A 25,555-nucleotide genomic window follows, 5' to 3' on the forward strand; every position below is an offset into this window, starting at 1 on the left:
AATAAATCATTTGATTTTTTTTCCATAATAAAAAATGACAAGGTTTGGGATTCAAAAGTTTTATTTTTGCAATCTACATCTAATATAAATTTGGGTTCAAATTTAATTCTTTTGAAGGAGAAGATTATTTATCCGTGAAGAATTTTATATTGGCCTCATGCCTCATTCTCTAGGATCTATGTTGTTACAATTTAAGAAAAAATTAACAGTTCACACAAAAATTTTTGAAGCCTCAATAGTTTGGCTTAAAGAATTTTTGTGTCTGAAGTCGAGTCATTGCTCTAGATTCGAGAGTTCTGATCAAATAAGCACTTCGAAATTCTTAAATCTGTGTGAATTCCCCTTATGAGGTTATAGTTGTTAAATTGTATGACTGCTTCGTCCCACTTATTTTCTTCAAATTTTACTTTGAATCATGAGAAATATTCTCTTGTTACGATATTTATCTATTAGTTGCATAAAAATAAATTGTAGTTGTAAAAAGAAAAAAAAGTCATTCGACAAGTATTCCTCGTATAAAAACTGAATTATTAATGCTAAGAGGTTGTTCCCTTTCTGTCCCGAAAGTAAGAAGAAAAAATATTGAATGCTTGTGCCATTTTAGGCTTTTTAAAGAAGAAATGCGTTTTCTCTTTTAATCATTTGCTTGAATAAAGGTGCAGGGCACTTGTTTGAAAAAGTGTTTCGCTCTGAAATTGTATCATTATAACTTCTGATCATTATAACAGAACATGCTGTTTAAATGAAAATGTTTTGATGTTTTTAAGCACTTACACATTTTTTTGTAAATCTGTTTTTTTTAGGGCCAGGGTAATGCTGCCGAATTTTGCTATGTTCCATTTCCTCTTCAAAAAGCTGGTGAAAAGAGAAAAGGTTGAATTTTTTTATATTTTAGTTAATTTTGAATTCTGTTACATACTCATTTTACTTCATTATTAAATTATATTCATATATAATTTTGCGATTTTCGTTATTTTCTTTTTTGAAATTAATACCTGAAGTTATTTTTTAAATATAGCATATTTTTATCATCAGCAATAAAGTTGTTCAATGATGTCACATTTAGTGATTTGAACAAACAACATTGCATAATAAAAAAAAATTTCTTAATTTACTGTATGAAAAGAATTTTTTTTTATTCATGAAAAGATGAAAGCAGCTCTGGTCAAGCAGTGGACCGAAAGAAAATTTAGGAAGTAGAGTGAAAATAAAACACACTTATTTGTATCCATCTTGCAATAAATCATATATATTCAATCAATCGTATACAGGAGGAAGATAATAATGTTGTAGAAGAAACAATATTTATGGAATCAAGATGAAATGTTATTTAAAAACTCATAGATAAGTTTGGATTAATTTTGAACACTTTTTGCTTGTTTTCTTTTCACTTTATTTATATATATATTTTACGGAATAATATAATCATGAAGTAAATCTTATGTAAATGCGTTGGCCGTAAAGTGTACTGTTCTAAAAGTCTATAACGAGATTGACATCTAATTCCCGAACCTACTACTGCTTGATAAATAACGTTTCAAGTTATATAACATAAAATGTAATCTATAATATAATGTTATTTTACGGGATGTGCTGGGTCCGTCTATAGCTCGATTTATCAATTTGGAATATCACCAGAATTTGAAAGGGGATTAATGAGGACATCATGTGTTTTTTCCCTTTAATCAATTAAGTCGGATTCAGAACTTTGCGACCTTAGAGTATAATATATGAAGAACTGTGATGAACGTTTCTAGATGTATTCAGCAGTAAGGAGTGTTTCGCTCAGGATACAATATGTTCTTTCGTTTAAGGATATTAATACCCTCGCCAACAAGGTTTTTTAGTTGGGGTTGCGAATTTGGTAAATAAAGCTGTATTGCACTGAAAATTCCTTTTATATTCACTATCTGCTTGTTTTTGCAACTTTTTAGCCTGCTTTGAATTTACATTTTAAAAGTTTTACTGGCTTTTTTTATGGCAGAGTTACATTTCATCCTGTCGATGACTTTTTGAACTAATTTCCATGTCCTCTGTAATCCCCTGATCAAAATGGATTTTCGTTTAATAGATCGGTCGGCACATCATCCTGAGTAGTATCAATTAAAAAAAACCATATTAAGGTTTATACGAGTTGTATTTGTCCTAAAGTAAAATTTATATCTTATAAATTATATAGATTATTGTTTAAAATTTTTAATTTTAATACACCCTCTGTTGTTTTAATTATTTGAATTTCTTTGTACAGAAGATACGCAATTTAAAATATCAAGTTTTATTTAGTTAAAATTTTTCTGTGTATGATTACTTAAGTTTTATATCCGTTTCTTTGTCTTTTTTTGTTATGATAATATTTCTGCACCAATTTCGTTTTCTATTCAACAATTTTTTTCCTTCAGTTTTCTTTGAATATTTTGAATTATTATTGGTGTATTTCAAATATATATATATATTTATTTTTTAGTTTATGTATCCAAAGATTATACATGGGAAGATCATTTTGCTGTCAAAATCCTGGCGGAAGAGCTAGATTTAAAGCATAATTGTGGCTACATTACAATGATAAATATCTCTACCTGTAGGCAAGATTCAAAAAGAGTTGGAATTGTTAAAATTTCTAATGAAAACTGTGTGTACTTAAGTAAAGCAGTGATACCACCTGAAAATACTATTAAAGATCATCAGTCAAATGAAAATACACAATTTTCACTCATTTGTCCTGATGGCAATTTAAAGTACAAAAGTTCTTTACCATATGAAGAAAACAGTTGGATGCCATTAGACTGCTCTTTTGGAATTCCATTATTTAATGGCATTCTTAATAAAAAGGTGTGTCAGAGGTTATTGGAACAACAGTTTTGCAGCAAAGCTAAGTAAGAAATATATTTATATATAAAAAATATATGTTCATTTTTGTTGACTCTAGATTCTGTTTTATAAATTCCTAACTGTATCAAATTCGTCAGTCCGGTAAGTTCAAGAAAAATGTCTCGATTCGTCATAAAAAATAGACATAGTAAAATATGTACTTACATATTTCTGTATAGTTAACAATAATGGACAAAATTTATTTTAAATCTATTTTGAAGAAATGTGGCATATCTGACAAATTAATAAAATTTCTTTTAAGCATTTTTTCACTTTTATCCTTCTTGTGTCTGAATTTGATTACCTTGCTTACGTGCATATTGCTTTTATGGAATTATAATATCTATATGCATGAACGTGTTCTGGAAATCGGTATTTTATTTCAATATAATGAACCAAAAATGATAAGTGTGGGATTCTTCTTAGCATATATAATTGTTTCAAAGCAACATAATGACTAGGCTAATTGAATGGCGTGTAGTTTTTTTCTTTTAATACATACATGAATATTTGTTGTTATTGTATTAGATGTTCATGTGCTATAAATATAGGTTAGCCATTAAAGTTCTGAATTCGGTTGTCTCCCCTTTCCAATTTATAAGCTATCATAGTTATTTTTATGGAAGAGGGTATAGGCATACTAAAAGTGGCTATGCGCTACTAAATTAGAACGCATATAGCACATCTAGTAGCAAAATTTGTCGTTTTTATCTCGAAAAATAGTGAAATACTCCCAAAAGTTGTTGAAAAGCCGTAGAGCATCGTCAATTTCATGCGAAAAGACAACATGCGGACATCGGTGCCTACATTAAAATATATAAAATATGCAATTGGTTGGTATCGATTTCCAAAATTGTGACGGCGCACCAACGAACACATTATACGGTATAGGGATGCTGTGAAATGGTATGCATTTTGTAACTTTATCATGAACCGTGTAGAAATCTATCATTTGTCACTTGCAGGCATAATATGTACGTATGGATGAATGTTTTTTGCTTAGTGACGCATGCTCAATAAGCAGAACGCCATGAGCATTGCAGTATTTTTCGGTACCATTGCTGGAAATCGGAAAATACTAGATGTGATGTCAAAGCTCGACATTTCCAAATATAAAAATGAATATTTTAAGAATTATTGTCATGTTAATTTTAATATAAAAGAGAAACCGCTGATTAAGAATAAAGAAATACTCTGTAATACTGCATTTATACTCTGCTTCAATATCGTGCTTTCTTTCGCCTTTTATTTAAGATTACTGTTGACTATCCACTAACAAATGAAACGAGTCGTTCTATCTTTTGAAACCTTCTCCAATCGCCTCCTTTTTCTGAGGGAAAAATGGATTGATCCATCACTTTCTTAGCAAAGTCAAGCTTGAGACACTAGTGTGTACTAATCTCTTAATGGCCATTCAACAAGGGCATTGGAAGGGGGAGGATTGTCAACCCCTGAAATGGCCAATGAATGCAATGGAACATGGGTCTTATCCACTGAACTGATCCTCTACTGCTAATGATTATACATATTTATTGAAAAGAAATGTTTATCATTCTCATATTTGAAATGAGAGTTTGACAAGAAAATGTTTCCTTGTAATGATTGCCTTTTTCATGCCTGAGGAGATGAATTTTTTTTCTAAATATCGTGATATTAAAAGCAAAGTTATAAAAGAGTATTATTTCGGGGGCCCCTGGTGCATTTTGCCTTTTGTAAAATTAATTAAAAAAATTATTATTATAAATTTAAAAATATGAAAAAGAAGCGCATTTTATGATTGAATCATTTATTCTAAAGTGGTAATGTATTGCATTGATAGTAAATTACCACTAAATTGGAAATAAAGAAATGAAAAATTACCTAATGTAACTTGAGGCTATAACATTAGTAATAACTTGCAATAACAACTTTCTTCTCTGATTTTTAGGAACACACAAACATACACAAAATCCTTCTCAGTAGTGTAAAATTGCATGTTAATAAATTTAGTGATTATATTTAGGAGAATTTTCTATTTAAATTATTTTAAAGCAAGCTATGATGTACTAATTTCTTTTTTCTTATTTAGCCTTCAGAAACTTATTGCATCAAATAGGAAATTATGCCTTCGTTTATTGGATTTCATATCGGAATATCAGGTACATTCTTGTTTTAATCTATCATCTTAATTTTATATGAACAGACTACAGATATATATTAATCTTATAATATGCATTTTTACTGAGCATTTAATTTACTGCCCTGATTTCCATGCTTTGTATAATTCAGTAAAAGTGGAGGATATAATGACATTTAGCTGTTGCCGCATCTTAGTAATCAGTTCAGGAAGATTTTGTTGTTCTTGAGATATTGCAAAGAACTTATTGTATTGTATATATTATTCTAAAAATGTTTATGAAAGATATTAAGTGGATAAAGAATGAGAATTTTGGCGTCTTTAAATATTTATCTTAGACTTTGTGGTCTTTAATTATTTATAAAATTATTTTCCAACTATCAAAAACATTGTATGCCATAGATATTGAGTAATCACTGGAACTCTTAATTTATAATTTACCTGCATTTATAACGTAATTCAATGTTATCTTTTTTATAAGTAACAGCAAAGCGAAAGTATTTGAAGCTGATATTTTGGAATTGTTATTTTTCTGTTTTTGATAAATTTCTTCACACATGAATTTTTACAAACCAGCATTAACTGTGCAATTAATTCGTTCTCACGATTACGAAGTTCTATATAATTTTTCTTTTGTATTTTGCTACTTTGTTTTCCTAGTAAATATTTGTGTATACATATCTGCTCTCTTTTGATTGCAGCCTGTGATTAATTCTGATATAGGAAAAACTACATCTTTTCCTCCCAATCGTCCGGGTTGTGATCTGGAGCTCCCTTTACCCACTGAAAATTTAATATTTCGTGATGGTAAACTGTCAATATGGAACCAAAAATGAACTCACATGGCATAAATGGATCAAAGAAATAATCATTAAACATAGCCATGTACATCTATGTAAACAAATTTTCTGTTAAAATCTGAAAGAAAACCTGAATTATATTTATTTTTGTACTTATATTCGTTTATTAATTTCATGCGACTTGAACTTAATCATGTGATATAAACCATTTTTTAATCTAAAATTATTATTCATAAGTGCAGGTAGCTTGTATTCATTATATATGAGGATACAAAATATAGACCAAAATAAAATACTAAAAAAATTGGTTTGTTTAGGAATTCATTTGTATATTGTAATTACATGGTCTTTCATAGTTCAAAAATTATTTTTCTGATCCATCTGTGTCCTCACTTGTTATTTGTCTGCATTTTTATCATTTTTGATACTTACGAAGTATATACAAAGTAGATAAAGAAATTATCTCTAAATTACATAATATCATTTCTGTAAGAGTATTTTGTAATTTATAGGTTATTTCTATGTTTGTTGACTATGGATTTATTTATCTGAAATCAAATAAAATTGTTGTCTTACAGAAGTTCTTGTCTTAATTTTGTATTTTGGTATTTTTAACTTCACAAAAGAGTGAAAAATTGAAATATAAGTTTTTGCAAATAGACAGTTAAAAGAGGTTAAATTATTTTTCTTAATAAACTCTGATATTAAATTTTTGATCTGAGTTTTTAAATTCAATTTTAATGGTTTCATCGTACTTTATTCATTGGTATATTTTCAGCAGTTAATCATCATCTAGAATATTAATGATAGTTTAAAAAAAGATGAACCTTAATAGTTTAAATAAAAAACTTTAACATATATGTATTTTCCTTTATTTATTTTTCTTTTTATTTAAACGGCAGTATATTCTATCTTTCAGAGCTTTGATAAGTAGCTTATATTTGATTGGATTTCAAATAAGTTTTAAAATATGTTGCTAAATAGTTCTGTGAAATTTTTCTTTGATAAAATTTACCGTAAAATAAATATAGTAATTTGTTTTGAGGATGAAATTTGTCAGCTTTAAACATTTACTGTTAAATAAAAGGTTAGCAGTTAATTTTAAAGTTTAAACTAAAAGATTGTTCAAGAAATTGATTAAAATTTGTTTTTGTTTTTTAATTAATGCTATCATTTAATTACCAATTCCACTAATGCAGGACTAAAAGTGCTTTTTCAATGGTAATTAAATTTCTACTCGTCCGAAAATTCTTAATAATTTTTAGTCAGAATCTCTCATTTTTTTATAACTTGTTACAAAATTAGACTGAGATAATTAAATTAACTAAAAAAGACTGTCTCAGATATTGAAAAAACAACTTGAATCCATAAATTTGCCTTTTAATATTTCAGCAAAAAATGAAAATGAAACTTTATGTGCTTATAGATGAGTATAAGGAATGTTAATGATTGTAATTTTACTCACTGACATTTTTTAGTATTTTATTTTATTTTATTTATTTATTTGCTGTAGGGGCTGTGCAAAAAGGTAATTTTTGTAACTTTTTATTCTCACTTCAGAAACCAAAGTTCTTTCTTACATTTATGTATTTTATTTGATGAAACTTTGCATTTGGAAGTATATATCTGCAATAGCTAAGGAAATAAATACTTGTTCTACTTATTAGGACTCTGTATATCTCTTAAAATACAAAACCAAATTATACATGCTTGCAACGAAATTAGTTTTAGAAAACTGATAGAAAAAGTAAATTTACGCAAATGTTTTTTCTATTATAGCAGATGAAACCACATATACAGGGTGTCCCAGCAAGACCGGATAAACTCTGCACAGCCAGATTCGTTGTTTTTATAATACGTGAAAAATGCCCAAAGAACTGTACCTCTACGATCCATAGTTTTCGAGAAAAGTGCGAGGAAAATGTATGACGTCATATCGGGTTTACGAAAAAAACATTTATTCGAAACATGGACATCGTTACTAAAAAAAAAAAAAAAAAATAGTAACTAGACATTAAGTAACTTTATCAACAATTTTGCTAGCCATTTGCTAATTTTAGTAGACTAATGCAAATTTATTTTAGTATTTGCATAAGTTTACATAGGAAGATGTTCTAAATGTACAACGCACATATTAAGTCACGTGAAATGATGTAAAGCCGTTGTTTGAATTCTACGTATTTAAAAGGCTGCATGTAATAGCTACCGGTAATCTTCACTCGATAATGTATTCCCCTGAGAATATTGCGATATGTATTTAATCTTCGGTGAATGTAATGGTAATGCCTTACGAGCTGCTAAGGAGTATTCTCGTCGCTATCCATCATGTCGTTCTCCCAGTGCCAACGTGATCCGCAGGTTGGACGGCAGAGTGCGAAATACTGAAAGCGTGTACCCGACAAACAATCAGCACGACGTTGGTGGAAGAACGCACGGTGCGCTTACTTCAGCAGAGGAAGATGCAATACTTCGGCGCAATGGAAGAATCTCTCGAATTGAGTACGCGCGCACTAGCCATGAAGGTGAATGCGAGTCGAAATACTGTGCACAAGCTATTACGGGCAGAAGGGCTATACCTATATCGTTACAGAACCGTTCAAGGTCTGCATCCAGGTGATTTTCACCGACGCATTGACTTTTGTGAATGGTTATTGCAACAACATGAAGCCGATAATGTTTTCATTGTATGTATCTTGTGAACGGATAAAGCAAGATTCAAACGTGATGGGGTCTTTAATAGTCACAACAGCAGTACGTGGTCCGATTTCCAATCCTCATGCAATCCGCCCGCAGAGACATCAGGACCGCTCTGGGCCGGCATGCTAGACAACCGATTAATTGGACCATATCTACTGGCTGAACGGCTCACGGGACATTCGTAGTTGATATTTTTCCAGGATGTATTAAACGATGTCCTAGATGACATGCCCTTAGCAGCAATACGTGGCTTGTGATCCCAGCATGATGGAGCTCCGGCGCATTTCAGCTCTCTTGTGCGTCATTGGCTTGATATCGAATATGCAGGCCGCTGGATTGGGCGTCGAGGTCCTGTTCCATGGCCAGCACGATCTCCAGATCTGACCCCTTTAGATTTCTTCCTATGGGGCCATGTAAAAGAATTGGTTTATCGAGACCTAGTTACTCCAGAAATGGACTTAGTTGCTGGTCTCCACAGTGCCTTTACTTTTATGGACACTACAATGCTAGAACGTGTACAGTCAATCATTCCACGACGCGCGCATGCATGCCTCCATAAGCACGGAGGACATTTCGAACATATTCCTGTTTAAAATTATGCAAGTACTGATGTTCACGTTTCGAATAAAGGTTTTTTTTTTTCGTAAACCGGATATGACGTCATACATATTCTCTAGCGTTTTTCTCGAAAACTATGGGTCGTAGAGGTACAGTTCTTTGGGCGTTTTTTATGTATTCCAAACAACGAATCTGGCTGTGCAGGGTTTATCCGGTCTTGCTGGGACACCCTATATATTTATGATAGATTAAATCTCTTAGATTTGTAGAAAGTGATGACAACAAATTTTTAATAATTGAAAAATTTTTACTCGCATCAGTTATTTCAGCACATGGAGCAAATCTATTAAACACAATTTTTAAAACTTTAGAATCTTTAGGTTTAGATTTAAGATATTTATGAGGCTGAAGATATGATACCGTGTTTGGGACATTCAGTGGTGTACAAGCCGAAATAAGAGAAAAAATTTCATCGCCACTGTATGTATATTACTCTTTTGATTCTTAAAATTTGGCTGTTTCGAGCGCATGCCAAATTAAAGATATTTGTAATTGCATCGAAGTTTCTGAAAAATGTTATTCTTTTATGAATACTGCTAAAAGAGATAGTGCTTTGTAGTGTTGTATATTATACTGCTACGTTCAGTGGTGGCGGGGTGGTCGGTTGTACGCCAGAAGAAGTGTGTATTATATTAGAACTGTGCCCTTCTTCCAGGAAAAAAGGCATTGCAGAAACTCTCTTACGCGTTAGCTAAAGCGACATGAATCTATTATAGTGTTGGTAGAATTGCGTCATCATTTGATTTATGCTCTTGAATTAATGTCATGGTAAGGAATCGTCTGCATTCTTTTAAATTCATTGAGAAGCTCCAATTTTCTCATTATTTTATCTTCAGTTGAAAAGATATTTTCTGTTGCGTTACTAGTATCTGTGATTTTGCAATCTAAAACGGTAGATCAAATTGCTGCAATTGAACTGTGTGAAGATATTATTGAAGAATTTTCCGAAGTAAAATACTTAAGTTACTGGATTAATGAGAACGAAATTCCGCATGAGCCGCGGTAAATTGTACCTCAAAGCAGCAAAGCATAAGAAATGATGCTCAACTGGGGGTATTATGAATCTTGATTTATTGTAGATAAGGATTTATTATGGTACTCGATTTATCTTCAGATTATCAATAAATCAGTTTTTAAAAATTTATATAAAAAGTAGTTTTTTAACCCATTGATCTTTTTGTAAATTGAATATCGGCACAGCCGTTATGATAAGAGCATTATTTCTACAAAAAGGCCTTCTCTATCGCCAAGTTTATGCAGAAAAGCTTTACGTCATTGAATCCATTTACGTATTTCTTTTTATTTCATGAGTTTATCAAAGCCCCAGATACAAATAGTGGAGTGAATATTGTAAGAAAGTAACTACAAAGTCTGGATATGTGTACTGAATACCACCTTTCTACGTTCACAACGTGCTGTAGCATTATTATTTACTGTAGACGATGCCATGATCAAATAAATTGATCTTCACTTCTATTAGTGGCATGTAAGTTGCTAATTCTAGAAACAACTGTAACGCCTCCGTCAAAATTTTAGCTTTTTCATGTCATATATTTATAACTGATTAAGGGTATTTATGGCCACATTTCATGCAAAATCATTTCTGATTAGTTGATACAATAACATTTTAAAATAAAATAAATGGATATTTTCCTTTAAGCGGTATTCAAACAATCCGTTTGTAAAGACCTAAGGATATTTGATACTTTTCTTCATTGTTATTTCTTTTAAAAACTTGCAGTTAATTGTTGAGGAATTAATTTTAAAACTCCAAACTAGTTTTGTTTTCTATACCATGAAATTCTTGACTATTAATTGTGAAACTTAGTTAAGAAATGGAAGAATGTTTCTTTGCTTAAATCAGCCATTATGTAATCGGTATTTTACAATAATATTAAGAAAACCAAATATCAAATTATTTAATTTGCTGTTGGGAAATCCTTTAAGAGGGGGACTAGTTTTTAATGACTTTACGTTCTTATTTTTTATCTCGTGCTTTAAAAATATTACTAATGATTTTATTATAAATGATTGTGAAATCATATTACATACTGGAAAAATAACTTATTCATTTCAGAGGGTTCTAAAGTAGAATTTACTACTCCAAATAAAACATAATTTGGACGACAGCGATTTCAGATCATGTACTTCTTATTAATTGTATACCAATTTCCAGCTTCCGAATTCATTAGTAAACAGCGCAGTATTTCTTTGCTTAAATCGCATAAATAAATTACGATTCAGATTACAGCCATTAGCATTGATCTGGTTGCGCAAAAGCATTATTTTTAGTTAAATTTCTATTTTCTATTCCCCATCTACTATGTACATCGAAATAGATAAATATAGGAAAACCCTTTTTATTATTATTATTATTATTATGTCAGATTGAAGGGAAAAAACGAGTCAAATTTTCTTTATCAATGCCTGATTTCAAACTCGTTCTAGGAAGCGCTGGGAACATAAGCAAACAGATTTGGAAAGCTATTAGCTTAGTATTCAAATCAATAGATTTATAAAAAAAATAATACAAATTCTGTGATTTATTTAATATTGGGTTAATATTAACTCTTTGTCAAGTTTAATTGGTCAGGCTGTCACTTTACGTTCATTTATTTTTTACAGTATTTATAAAACCAATAGTCTGATTAAGTATAACCGTGTACTAAAGTAGATGTTGCACAGTCACATGTTAAAATAAATAAATAAAAAGCTTATAAATTTTCATAGTTATTGAAATAAAAAAAATTATCTAAGACATTATTAATTAGACGATTAAGTTAAAAATGCGTTGAAATGTCAAACTAAATTGAGATGTTTATTAAAATAAGGTTCTCATGATTTGCTATGCCGAGTGCCGGAAAATGTCTAAATCTGCCACTGAGCGAAATGTCAATACATACATTATTGTAGAAAGCAGCATTCATTCGCCATCTGCTAATTTAAATGCGATGGCTGTTTTTCAAACTGTGGATAAGTTGTATTCCACTGTACTGATATTCATGTTATGGAATTTGGAGTTGCATTGTTACAAGATCTAATGGATTCGTCAGCCTTAAGAATAGAGATTCATAAAATTTTGTTGAAGAGTTCCTTGATCAAATAATAGGTGATGTTACTTGGGTATGGAAAACTCTGTGGACACAGTGAACTCCCTTTCGCCATAATGCCGGACACTTTGATCGAACATGAGTAATAAAAAGCCCTCACGGAATCCGTGAGGAAACCTTGAATCTTGAAAAAAAAGTAAAAGTATGGATTTTATGACCACCATTCGGACGTATTTATTTTTTAAAGACGCAACTGCACCTAGAATAAAAGGTGTTGGGATATACTAAGTGATTATGTAATGCCACCCATAATTTTAATAACTTCAGTATCTTCAGAATATCAGTTTCACTTAAGATGGTCACCTCCTGTGCATTTGCAAGAGGGCGAAATTAAATACATATATATATCGATTTGTTTTGAATATCGAATTCTTATAGGGCTTAAAAGTTGTGTGCCTGCATGCTAATCAACGGAAAAACATTGAAAAAATTGTATGACAAGTCTTCAACTCATACAATAGTTTCTAATAAGCATTAAGTTGACAGCTATCACTCTGGACTGTATTCTATTTATTTCATTAACAATGTTGAACGATTGTGGTAAAAAGGATATCCAAAAACTAATAAAGGAACACCCTAAAGATTGTTGGGGAAATAACAGCAGCACTAAGAAACCTCCTTCAACAGTGAAAAGTTAGTTTCTTGTCGGAGAAACTTCGTCGCTTCAAAAGGCGACAAGGGGAAGTGTATACAAAGTCGCAGAAAGGAAAATTTTCAATATAATAAAACTCGTAACTGGAATGAAGGTCACCAATGCAAATCTGCAAGAAAATGAGGGGGAGAAAATTCAAAAATGATTTTTGGGTAAAAGTTTCGAAACTTCATGGTCGATAAGGGTCGTCCTGCAGTTGCCAATTAAAGTAAAATTTTGAACACATCGTTTTTTTTTTTTTTTTTTTTTTGTTTTTTTTAATCTATTGAAACAAGATAGAGGATAGGAGCAAAGCTTTTAGAAAGTTGAAAAATAAAGCCTACTTTAAAATCCATCTATTTATCTATAATATATAAGCATTATTTTATGTTAAGCAGAATGTAGGTGCGACAAGCAGTGAAGAGACTTGGCATTTTTAAATTCGATTTATTCTCTCCCGGGAGACAGGCATGATTTATTTACAAGAAGGCACGGACAAGTCACGTCCGCCACAATGCGGAACAAAAGCAGAAGTCGGGAAGAGAGCAAGAAATGAATTATCCCTCGTCTTATATAACATGAGATATTGATAGGGAAAATATTTTTTTTACAGTGCTAATATATTATCAAGATTCTGATAGGGATTTCTGACGCATGGCAATCACAAGTAAGGGGAAGACAGAGATCTTTTAAAAAGAATGTGATTACTGAACATTTTTCTAGCCCTTCACGTGGAGCGCGTGAAAATGTCGGCATTTAGCAGATTCAGCAATTTTATAAAGCTTCTCTTGAATTAATTAAGTAGAGGAAGTGGAATTGGATCAGGAAATAAGAGAATATTTTAGAATGAAGTTACTATGGGTTAAATTAAGATAAAACTTTGGAAATTAATTTGGATTAAATTAAGAGTCTAAAATATCATTATAATATAGTGTCCCAAGAAAATGGAACAAGCTTTTATTTCTCTAAATATTGAACTAAGACAAATATTTCCAGTACAAAGTTTCATTAAATGAGATTGAAAATTTTAAGAAAACACTTTGCAGTTGGTAGTAAAAAAACTATACTTACATACGCCTCTCATAATATAAAAGTGTCAGGTAATAAAATGTTTCTCTTAAATTCATCTATTTACACAATTTGCAAAGATAGGATTATTTATAAATTTAAAGAAATTAATCTGAAATTTAAATGAAAACATTTATTTCAGAAATGCAAATTTATTCAATATAGAAAAACTGCTACATGAAATATTTGTCTAGTTGTATTTAATTTGTTGTTAAATATTTGTTTAGTGTCTAAAACATTTGTCTAATCATCACGATTTCAAAGAAATTCGGTTAATCACGCATAATGTTGTTCACTTTGATTAGCCGAGAGTTACAACTTAGAGTTTATGAAAGAAGAGAAACTGAATATTGAAGATATTCCAGAGAAGTAATGGAAAGCATAACAAGAAAATAAAAATTTTTTGCTCACAATTATGGGCTTTTTAAAGAATAACATATTTTAGTAAAGATAATTTATGCCGTATTTAATCGCAATGCTGGTCTAGTTATAGAATACAAACGTCGTTTCCTGAACTACGGCATCCTTCTAGGAACTGCGTTTGCAGAACGATTTAGTGGTTGCAAATTACATTTACAGATTCTTCCCCGGGAAGGATAAGGCCAGACATAGAGAAATTATCACCGCTTAGTTTGATTTCTTTATTTTTGAAGCTATCCTCATGTTGCTGTACGAACAATCAGTCTAGAACTTATCATTCGAAAAACGACACTGCAGAGAATACTTCAACGTAATTACTGGCATCCATATAGCATTTATGGACTCGATAGACAGTTACAATATAGCATCTAGAATTTATCTGTTGGGCTCCACTTCAGTGGAATCATATTTGTCTTTCTTGAAAAATGTAATTTGAACAGATGAATGCAACTTTAATTAGTAGGGAAGTATCAATCGTCAAAACGATCATCAACGAATTTCTATAAATGGGTAGTGTGGCATTTTTATAAACTTTTTTGACTGTTCTTATTTTGTACAGTACTGTTATACTGAAGAGTTACACATATGTTGAATTAGTTTTGAGTGGCATTATATCTGAACTAAAGAATGAATTGTTTTTGACCGTACAAGTTTTTTAAATCTTTGCTGATAAATTCAAAAAGCATGCCTTTAGGTCACAAGTGAAGAAGTGGATAATATATACACAAGTGTTGTTAAAAACATGCAATATTGTGTGGACATCGAAGAATGTATTATTTTTTGATTATGCCCTTTTAATACTCATTTTAATACGTATATTATACTTGAAAATATCAGCGAAAGACTCTCTCAAACACCGGTCAAGTGTATGGAAAAATGGTCTAACTCAGGGGTCGGTAACCTGGGGCTCGCGAGCCGTATGCGTCTCTTTTGATGTAAAGTTGTGGCTCTCCAGTTCCATACGAAAAATTAATAATTTATTATCAAAACTCTTAAAAAAATAAGGAAATATATTTTTAAGTACCTAATATCTCAACAGTTTCTATTATGGGAGATAACACAATGAGACTAAAGGAACTAAATCTAGAAATGCAAAGAAAGAGCAACCCTCCTTGAAGTAGTTTTTTCGAAAAAAAAAAAAAAATTACATTTTTTTTTTGTTGAAGACATGGAGAGCGGTAAATTACTTCATTTTAAAAATCTGAATCAATATCGCAATGAGACCAATTCAACTATTGACACGAATTACTTCAGCATAACTTTAAAAAACATGAAGGATCGATTCGCTAAGAGATGCGAGCAATTCAAAACAAACAAAAATACTCTCGCGTCCATAGTAAATTCTCTCAAATGAGATAAACATGATACAAATGAGATAAACATTGAGCCGATTGCAATTGCTAGATTAGAAAACCAAAGACTTGTGGAGTGGAAAGGTCCAGAGAGGTCCAGACATGCATGCACATAGCGCAGCACAAGTGGACTGTTCCAGAAGAAATTTCTCGAGTTGAGTCCCTCATATTACATAGAATAATCTTCCAGAATGCTACAGTGAGGTGAAGAGATTGGCGTATAGAGTGCTGACGATCTTTGGATCGACATATTCGTGTGAGCAAGCTGTCTCTTGCACGAATATAGTAAAAAGTAAATTTAGAAGTACACTAACAAATAAAAATCTAGAGTTGTGTTTGAAACTTAAAACAACAAGCTATAAGCCAGATTAAATCAAACTTTCAAAAGGCAAGCAAAGCCAATGATGTAACTATATATATTTGTGTTTTTATATGAATAAAGATTATTCCGTATTTAAAGCCGTTTATTTTGAATCAAAAAATCAAATATATATAAGGAAATACTATTATATTAAATAGAAAATTTTTAGTGGCTCTTTAAAAACTGGGAAATTTTGTAAATTGTTGCGTGCGGCTCTTCCGTTTCAATAGGTTGCCGACCCCTGGTCTAAGTCAAGAAATTTGTCTTTTAATATCTCGAAAAATTTTACAGAAAGAATTATGTGCTCTTATTGATGAATTTGAAAAAAATATATATACATTTATAGAGAATTTTTCGCTATGGGTATTATATTACCGTGTAGAAATTTTTTTAAAACTTTTTATTAGCACCCTCTGTAGAAGTCAAAGTATTTTATTACAGTTGTCCACTATTTTTGGCAGTTATAAATATATGTCTAATTAAAATATTTAAGGATATGAACACTTGCTCCATTTCTTTTAAGACTTTCTTGGGATTAGTATGCTTTATATTTAATATTTTTCGCAAAGTCGAGCTCCTTGGCAATCCAGAGTAGTAACTTTTTTTCCTGCTTGCTTATTTCTGTAATTATTTTCATGATTTATGAATTATTTTTATGACATGAAATATTAATTAAAGTCGGATATGACTTTTGATAAGAAATTTGGATTTTTAATTGAATAAAAATAATAAAGTTGTTTTTATTGAATATTATTTCCAAATTACCAGGCGCAATATTCTAATTTTACTCTTTTTTCATACTACGATTTTTACGATAGTAATTCTGATAACAAAATTGGAAAATTACTTCTTTGAGGATATTTGAAATATATTTCAGAATTCTGAACTTTCTTTACGTCAAAATTACTATCGTAAATTACTGTCTGGAGCTACTAAATTTGCAAAGTTAAAATCTGTCAATGATTCGGAAAATTTCATGATTATACTCAAATTTGCAGAAATCCATCGTCTATAAACATGTGTGGTTCAAGGTTTTTTTTTTTTTTTTTTTTTTGCGTAGAATGTGTTACTAATTAGATAATACAACATTATTTTCAATGCAGGCCATAAAGCTTTAATCTAAAATAAACAACATTCAGCATGCTCATTACATCTATTCTAAGTTTGATCTGGAATTTTTAATGGACTCATCGAAGAAGACACATTTCATGATATGTATTTTCACCACATTTGGTGGTTACTATATATGGAATTATACATTTTGATTTGTCCATCTAAGCATCCAAATATTATGGCAATTTATATAAAGAAACTCTTCTAAAGAAGTCTTCTATCTGGAATCTGAATATCATCAGTTTATGGCTAATGAATCTAAACTCTTCTACATATAAAATATCAGTCATGAAGTACACAACATACATTTTTTAAAATAATAAACATACATGACAACCCTATCGAAAAAAAGAGTTACATAAAAGTGGTGTCATTTCTTTTGCTCATAATTTATATCAAATGTGGTGCTTTCTCTAGCATTCTGCAAAAATATATTGAAGAGAGTTATTTGAAGTATAATCTAAATTTCCTAATGTAGCGAATTCTAGCATTCGTATTATCATTAATCATATTTAGAAATTAGAATTTTGTGTAAAGTACTTTTTGGGCTTTACTGATTTTTTTTTTCTCATAAGTGGTTCCGAGAAGCAAACGTTTGTATTGTATTAAAAATTTAAATGTTTTTTTTTTTCCCTTAAAAGATAATATTTCTGTGAGAGGCAAATAAAAGACATAATAGTTTCGCTTGAATTCAATAACTGCCAACACTTCAAATTATAATTAGCAGATATAAACTATAATAATAATTATTATTATTAAGAAATATTATAAGAAATTATTATTAAGAAATATTAGCAGATATAAAAATATATTAGCAAATGCATTAATAAGAAATAAAAACAGCCAGCAGAGATTATACAAAAGGCTGCGCAAATTAAGCATTTTAGCAAATTGCTAATATTATTGATTTATAAAAACATTTATTTCAATTGAAAAATCCTTTTCTGAGGTAAGAATACAAGTTCCGTTCAAAAATGGATTCGGGCCACAACAATAATATGAAAAATTAAGTTTTCACTTGAGAAATAATATGTTGAAAAAAATTGTGCTTTCAAAGAATGAAGAAGTTGAAACTTTCAAAAGAATTAAAATATGAAAGCAAAATGACGGCAAAATACGTTTTAGAAACAATTATCCCTATTACAGCTTCCTAACTCGTTTGAAATGTTATTAAAATGTGATAAGTAAAAATTGTTTTATAATCCTTGAAGGAATAAACATAGGCCAAAAAAATAATAAAAAATACCAATTATATCTCACATTTTTAATTTCTGTGAGAACGACTTTATAGCAAATAATCTTTCAAAATTATGTTAAATCTATTTTTATATTACACATTTTTTATAGTGCACTCCAAGTCATTATAAAAGATGAACTCTTCAAGTCACTATATTTCTTTCATGTCAGAATTTTGAAAGGGATTTTACCTGCTCTAATGTAGTAGTGATCTGTTTGGAATTTAAAACATAAATATTGATGACCACTATGTTATGATAAAAAAAAATCAATTCTTCCTTACCATACGGCTGATTTTGTCGTTTGAAATAGGGCATATTAACATCTACATAGTTCATGATATGTAAAGGAATTTGTCACTAACATAGATACGATGACATTTAGAAACTTGCTGAACGTAAACTCGTCAATGCAACAGTTTTCCAAAAGGGCAGCGAAAATAAAAACACTATCATTTCCAATATCATTGTAAAGTTTCTACAACACAATAAATAATTACTATCATTTCCAAAATAAATGCTGTCTGTAGATCTCTGATATTTATTCAGTCACTGGACGACTTTGAAACAATTTTGTGATCAATGTGTCATCTGCTAGTGATGTCAGATCACCCAAATCATGGTCATTCACTGCGATTTTCCTCAAAACTCTTCTCATAATTTTCCCAGATCTGGTTTTTGGTAAAGCTGATGTGATGTGTAGATACTCTGGGGTTGCAAATGGCCCAATCCAGTAACGAACTGCAATAAACAATCCATTGAAATAATTTAAAAATATGCTTTCAATTCTTTTAAAAAGTAGAAAATACTGGACTGTTCAATAAAAAAAAAGGAAAATATTTTTATGAAATATATGACTATAAAAACAATAAAAGCTTATATAAATAGTCTTTTTTAAATACATTTATAATATTTTTTAATTTTTAATGAATTTTCTTTCTTATATTATTCATTGTACTTAAATTTCTTTATTATCCCATTTTCAGTACTTCACAATAAAGCCTGAAACTATTTTTTATTGAAAGGAAGGCAAACTGGGGCCCATAGCGAAACTTTAATAAACATAATAATATGAAACTAAATTTTTCAAAAATTAGTAACTTGAATATTTTTCGAAGTTCTTGATGATAATTGGATGTAAATAAAGAAGTTAAGTTATTCTCAAAGATCTTATAAGCATGAAATAAGGTAATTAAAAACGTGTACTTTATACAAGCAAAAATTTGTGATTTGAGAATGTATCTTATCGGTTGAATGTCATTCTCAGTATTATTTCTCAGTCCCTTTCGATTGAAAATATTTTATAATTATACATAGGATTCCATAGACACTTTAGTAGTAAATATTTTATATATGATTATTAAAAACGCAAATTTCGCTTATGAATGGCAAAAAATATTAAAAAAAGTTTAAGTAACATCATTTTTTTCTTTCCTTAGATACGACCAAACTAAACGAGTATTTTTTTTTTTTTTTTTTTTTTTTTTTTGTTGTTTCCAAATCGAGTGGCAACGTTTGTAAAAATGTGGCAATTTTAGCTTTCCTTTGAATTTAATTCTCGATATTTAAACAAGATTTCTCGTGAAAAGAGTTCTTTTTGCTTTCCTTTTATTTTAAAAACCCACATTTCATGAGTTGAATAAGTAATGTAAGAAATATATAATATAATAGAAATAATATTTTAACAAATAAATATCTAAACCTAAGCTATACTGTAAAATAGTGCTTTTACCTTTTTCTTTAAGTTGCTTTCCCAGGTTCTCGTTATATTCTTTGCCCTATAAAATAAAGAAAAATGTTGACAAACAGAAAGAAAAATTCTTATCAGAGACTTAAAGCATATGTTTCTTTCATAGACAAAATATTAAAAACATTTGTTTATATCCGAAAGAAGTTACAGAATAATTCCAATATTTTCTTAAAGTAACTATCACCAACTCTACTACATATCACGCAAGACTTGTCGTGCACCCTAGAGATATGGAGTGATTCGCAATCAGATGCTCTTCATATTCAAGGGAATCTCGTTGGTGTGAACTTTGAGGATTTTATAATTCCTAAAAGTTGAATAAATAAATCAGTAAAAAATATTGTAACAATAAAAACACTTTTGAAACTTCCATGACATCGTTGGCAGGCATGACATTATTCTTGTTCAGGAGATACACTTAAGAGGATTTGAAAAAGTTACATCCCTAATTAGACTTTTTACTCTACACCAAGTCACAGAATGCATGGAGCTGGAGTTCTAATAAAATAAGCATCCCACCCTGAAAATGGTAAATGTGAGATCAACATTTGCTTATAATAATGGAATTTAAGGATCAATAACAGAATATCATTTTTTCTTCTTTGATTTAACTCTATTTGCAGAATATAGATATCTGAATTAAGATTGTTATGAAGGTGTTCAATAGCTCAAGTTTGTATCAAAGTATTCAAGATCTCTTAATTTTTGTTACTTTCTGTATTCCTCCTTTCGTCATTTGCTTACAAATGAATGATATTCTTTGTTAATCATATGATAATGATAATTTTGAAGCTCAGTTTTACAATGTATAACAGTAAACAAAGAAAATAAATGAAATTGATATTCATTTAGATCTAAATGAAATATACATCGTATTATTGTAATTCATCGATAAGATAATGCGTGGAAGTCGTGATGAGCATTAGATCCAAAAATCCCCATTATCAAATATTTATTTGGTGGGAATATGCGACCGAAAGTTATAGACCGATTCTGATTAAATACATTTTATTTTTCTTAAGAATTTAAGTTTTTAACAGTTAGTATTATATTTAACAGACAGAGCAAACTTTTAAAATTAATGAAAAACAATTGATTTTCAATAGTTTATAGGAGAAGTATTGAAAACCTTGGAAATAGCAGCTTACACCTTTACAGGTGTAGGGAATATGAAAAAAAAAATAACAATAAAATTTTCTTTCGGCCCACCCTAATGTGCATCTCAGATGCATTTTTTAATTTTCATTAAATTAGAATGAATTAAAAAGTAAGCAAATTTTCGTGTTTTTCGTCGGTAATTTTCTGTAATGTAATCAGCTTATTCTTAATGTATGTTTATTTTTATACTGTATTGAAATTCAGAGCATTATCTTTGTGATGATATTAATTTAGTTATCTTGAAAAATTTTCCTTCATTTTGACTAATTTTTAAAAATATATTTCTGCTTAATTTGTGACTATACTTATCATTGTTACAATGAAATTCAAGCTATTTTCAGTGTTTAATTGTGCTCTTCTCTTTCAGAATCAAATCTTAAAGAAGGAATGTTCTGTTTATTTTTTATATTTTTGGACAATGTGGAATGAATCTTTACTTTATTTCATATAAAAATTTAATTGAAATTTTTAAACGAAGTCAGATGAGATATTAGTTTACTGAATGATTATGCTTATCATAAGCTAAAATGTTGCTCATTTAATGCGCTATTTTAATGTTGGAATCAATCATACGAGCAATACAAGTGAAATTACTACACGCGATATCAATAGATCGTGACTCGATGTCACACACATAATTAACAGAGCCTGTTTAAAATAATACGGCTAAAATATTTGTTAAATATCAAGGTATGCTTATGAGACTTAAATTATATTAAACAAATCAATATTTCCAGTTTGAAATAAAGTTATTCTGTGTTGATACATTGTGTGATAAAAATTGAAAAATGTCTGTTTCAATGGACCAGATGGCCATCCATCCCACTTGTTTTTGTTACAAAAAATGTATGTTAATTAAACCACTAATTGACATACTTTAACTTAATACGGAATCATTTGCTGAACTTCATTAGAAGGTCCAGTACATTTGTATCTGACATAGAATTTTCAGTAACACAGATTTGCAACCTAAAACTGTTTAAAAATTGTGATAGATTTTTGAATGGTGATTTCAGGTGAAATAAAGTGTATATTATATATGATTTTCAATAATTTGAAGTATAAAGAACATGGATGGATAAATCTGATCTAAAAGTACTTTCCAAGGTTTTTGACCAACAAGTAGAATACACAATGCGCCTTTGCTTCTTGTGTGAATGGGACTGTTAGGATAAGAAGAATCATTGGAACAAAAAGGAGTGTCCGCACGGAAAAACATTAAAATCTGGAAAAAGTGTTGTAAAAGAAAGTTTGGTTGATCCCAGTAAAGTCCTGTTGACACCACATTACGCTTAGCTTGATGGAACTATTTTTAAAGTTCTATCAAAAGAAGCAAAGTGCTTTAAATATCTAGGCAATCAATTTCTAAGATTTATGGGATGCAAAAATAAAGAAAGTGTTTTTGTAAATCTAGATATTCTGACTTTTTAAAATACAATGTATTTGAAAATAAAGTGCTTTTGAACGAAAAAGAGACAAGAGGAACTTTCAAGAAAGTCATCACAAAATTCCTCGGAAGATTTAAAGACTTCAACTTTAAATCGATCACAAAAACAATTTTAATGAAATTCAAAGACCTGAGTTATTAGATGAGTTTGAAAGTGAATCTTTTAAATTTGCATTTAGACTACTTTCTCCAAAATCTTGGTGCAGTTACTGAAGAAAGGAAGAAATATTTCGTCAAGATATCAAGGAGATGGTGCGTAGATATCTAGGGAGGTGGAACGGTTACGACAGGTACTGTTGGATACTACACAGAGAAGTCCCGCTTGTTGCCTACAAATAAGTGCCAAAGGAGATTTTAGGGGGAAAAAAGGGAAAGAAAGCGTTAAGAATATATAAATCCAGAATGAATTTAACAATATTAACTGTTCTACTTAATATAATTTCTAATTAATATATATTTAGTACATCATTTCCAATTGTTTGATATATTAATTAATTTGTAAATAGAACATTTAAAAATATTTTGAAAGGACTTTCTTTTCCTCAGAATATGCATAATAGGCTTTCTTGTCCACATATTTAAGATCATTTTGTGAATTATCCTTACTTGATTGAGAAAAATGGATGCTATATTTGAAATCGGCGCATCAAATAATATAAAAAAAATCATTACAATACAAACACTATCTCACGACTCAAATTTTGCAGGCCTGCGTAATTTATTTTAGAATAAGTAATATTTCAAATGATATCCCCTATTTAAAATGACCCATTTAGTCGTGAGACTGTTAATATATCGTGTGTGGATCGAATAAAAACTGCTTTTAAGAAGGTATAATAATGGGCTCCCGAGGGACATCCAAAATATTACCTCCTTCAGAGTTACGAAACAGTAGAGACATTCTCCTTTGACAGGATGAGGTGTAGAGACTACAGCTGTCTCCGCAACATCGGGATGTGTAATAAGAGCTGACTCGACAGCTGCTGTCGATAATAAATGACCAGATACATTCAACATGTCATCGACTCGTCCTGTCACCCATAAATAACCATCGCTGTCTCTTCTAGCCCCTGGAAGCAAAGAAATATTCATTCTTCATCTTTAGATGCATACAAAAAACTGAGCAAAATTTAGATTTGTCCCAATCAATAAATCAAATCAAGTAATTCGTTGTACTTCATATATAGAATGATACTTTACTTAGTTTGCTAATTTTTTAACATCAATATATTCTTTTGTATAAAAAGTGCCGATAGTTTTTATTCATTTTGGTAGCAAAACTTTCTCTGCATTTTTAGGCAGATTTCTATAGGAAGACAACCTATTGCAATGGTTCTCATCGCAATACAAGAGCGAAAGAGAGAAAATTTTTCGTCATTGATTTTATGCCATGAGATTCTGATAGGGATTACTTTGACACACGTAGACTTAGAAAGGGGAAATATATGCATTTTTAAAAACATTAAAGATTTTTATCCCATCACTAGGAACGTGGGATCTCGCTTATTTAGCAGTATTACAGAGCTCGTGTAGGATTAATTAAATAAAAAAGTAGGAATTGGATCAGGAAATATGAACATTTTTAAATGAAGTTATATTATATATATATATATATAGGTGAAAAAGTCATTCTTTAAGTCTCTGCTACCCTCAATACTCAACGAATTTACATTATTTGATATCCGGAGAAATATTGTTGTATCGATGAAGAGATCTTCGCTGCTTTAAGATAGAATGACACTTTTTTCAACACACTTTTTGTACAGGATTCGTCATATTTTTCCCTCGATACCATGCATGTTAGTCATGACACTACTACACGGATTCACTGCCTAGTTTCATAATTAAATTTAGATAATTTTCTTTTCTATTCCTGTCTGTAATTTTTATCTTCGTATCATTGGTTATTTAATCATTATTGTCGTTTGTAATCAGAGATCATTTTGCTATATTCTTCGTTATTATGTTTTACAAATATGGATTCACAGAATTTACTAGGACTCCTTGATCTTCATTGCGCAAAGAACCTTTCATTTTATGCTGCTGCTTCAATTTACTTCCTAACTGCTTTCTTTTAGAATTTTTTTCTTCATTTTGGACGTTATAATCCATTAAACCAAAATTCTTTGTTTGTCCAATTTAAATGCATGCACAAATTCAAACAACAAGTAATATGACAACACGACTTAATTTAACTAGCCTTACCTTTCTAAGATCATAATTGTTGTATATGGAGTACATTTTACACACTTATGAACTATTACTGTAACTGCTAAGTCAGCAAAAGGAAAAGTCAAGATTATTTTTCTTGTACACGTATCTAGCAATTTATTTAAGAGCAAAAGTACATTTCTTGTATCACATTTAGGATAAAAAAAAAAGAAGATAAAATTCACTTTTATCAGCTCCTTTTTCTATTCTGGTGATAACAGATTTTAATTCCAGCAATCATTATCAAATACTTTTTTATTATATTAGAGTTAATGATAATTTATTCTTTAATGTCTGCAATCTTTGATGCAATCGAAAGGTAAAAATAATATTGAATAGAAAATCTTACCATCTCCTGTACAATAATAACCAGGAAATTTTTTGAAATATGTTGTTTCGTAACGTTCTTGTGATCCATACACACTACGCATCATACCTGGCCAAGGTCTGTCAAATACCTATACAACAATAATGAAAAGATCTTTTAAGAAAATACTTTAATTACCATGCTAGAAAATAGATTTTTCAAATTATTTTCTGCTTTTTTGTCTTTATTTCCTAATTCTTATTTTAAATGTTACGGTAGTTTGAAATCTGTTT

General features: G+C 30.0%; 2 protein-coding genes across 2 annotated transcripts in view; one reads left to right on the plus strand and one right to left on the minus strand.

Moving 5' to 3' along the window:
- LOC129958230 (protein FAM91A1-like) overlaps positions 1 to 6,243 on the plus strand; it is a 68,991-nt gene extending 62,748 nt beyond the window's left edge. Inside the window, exons 19-22 of the mRNA XM_056070520.1 lie at positions 804 to 873; positions 2,465 to 2,873; positions 4,937 to 5,006; positions 5,686 to 6,243. Coding sequence (XP_055926495.1) covers positions 804 to 873; positions 2,465 to 2,873; positions 4,937 to 5,006; positions 5,686 to 5,820 — 684 coding nt within the window. The 3' untranslated portion in view covers positions 5,821 to 6,243. The remainder of the gene's footprint in view (positions 1 to 803; positions 874 to 2,464; positions 2,874 to 4,936; positions 5,007 to 5,685) is intronic.
- Positions 6,244 to 17,147: 10,904 nt separating this feature from the next.
- LOC129959066 (acetyl-coenzyme A synthetase, cytoplasmic-like) overlaps positions 17,148 to 25,555 on the minus strand; it is a 46,139-nt gene continuing 37,731 nt past the window's right edge. Inside the window, exons 13-16 of the mRNA XM_056071862.1 lie at positions 25,305 to 25,413; positions 23,615 to 23,814; positions 20,122 to 20,167; positions 17,148 to 19,130 (exon numbers count right to left, since the gene is read on the minus strand). Coding sequence (XP_055927837.1) covers positions 18,931 to 19,130; positions 20,122 to 20,167; positions 23,615 to 23,814; positions 25,305 to 25,413 — 555 coding nt within the window. The 3' untranslated portion in view covers positions 17,148 to 18,930. The remainder of the gene's footprint in view (positions 19,131 to 20,121; positions 20,168 to 23,614; positions 23,815 to 25,304; positions 25,414 to 25,555) is intronic.

Source organism: Argiope bruennichi, chromosome X1, assembly GCF_947563725.1.
Source record: "Argiope bruennichi chromosome X1, qqArgBrue1.1, whole genome shotgun sequence".
In the NCBI taxonomy this organism is placed as follows: domain Eukaryota; kingdom Metazoa; phylum Arthropoda; class Arachnida; order Araneae; family Araneidae; genus Argiope; species Argiope bruennichi.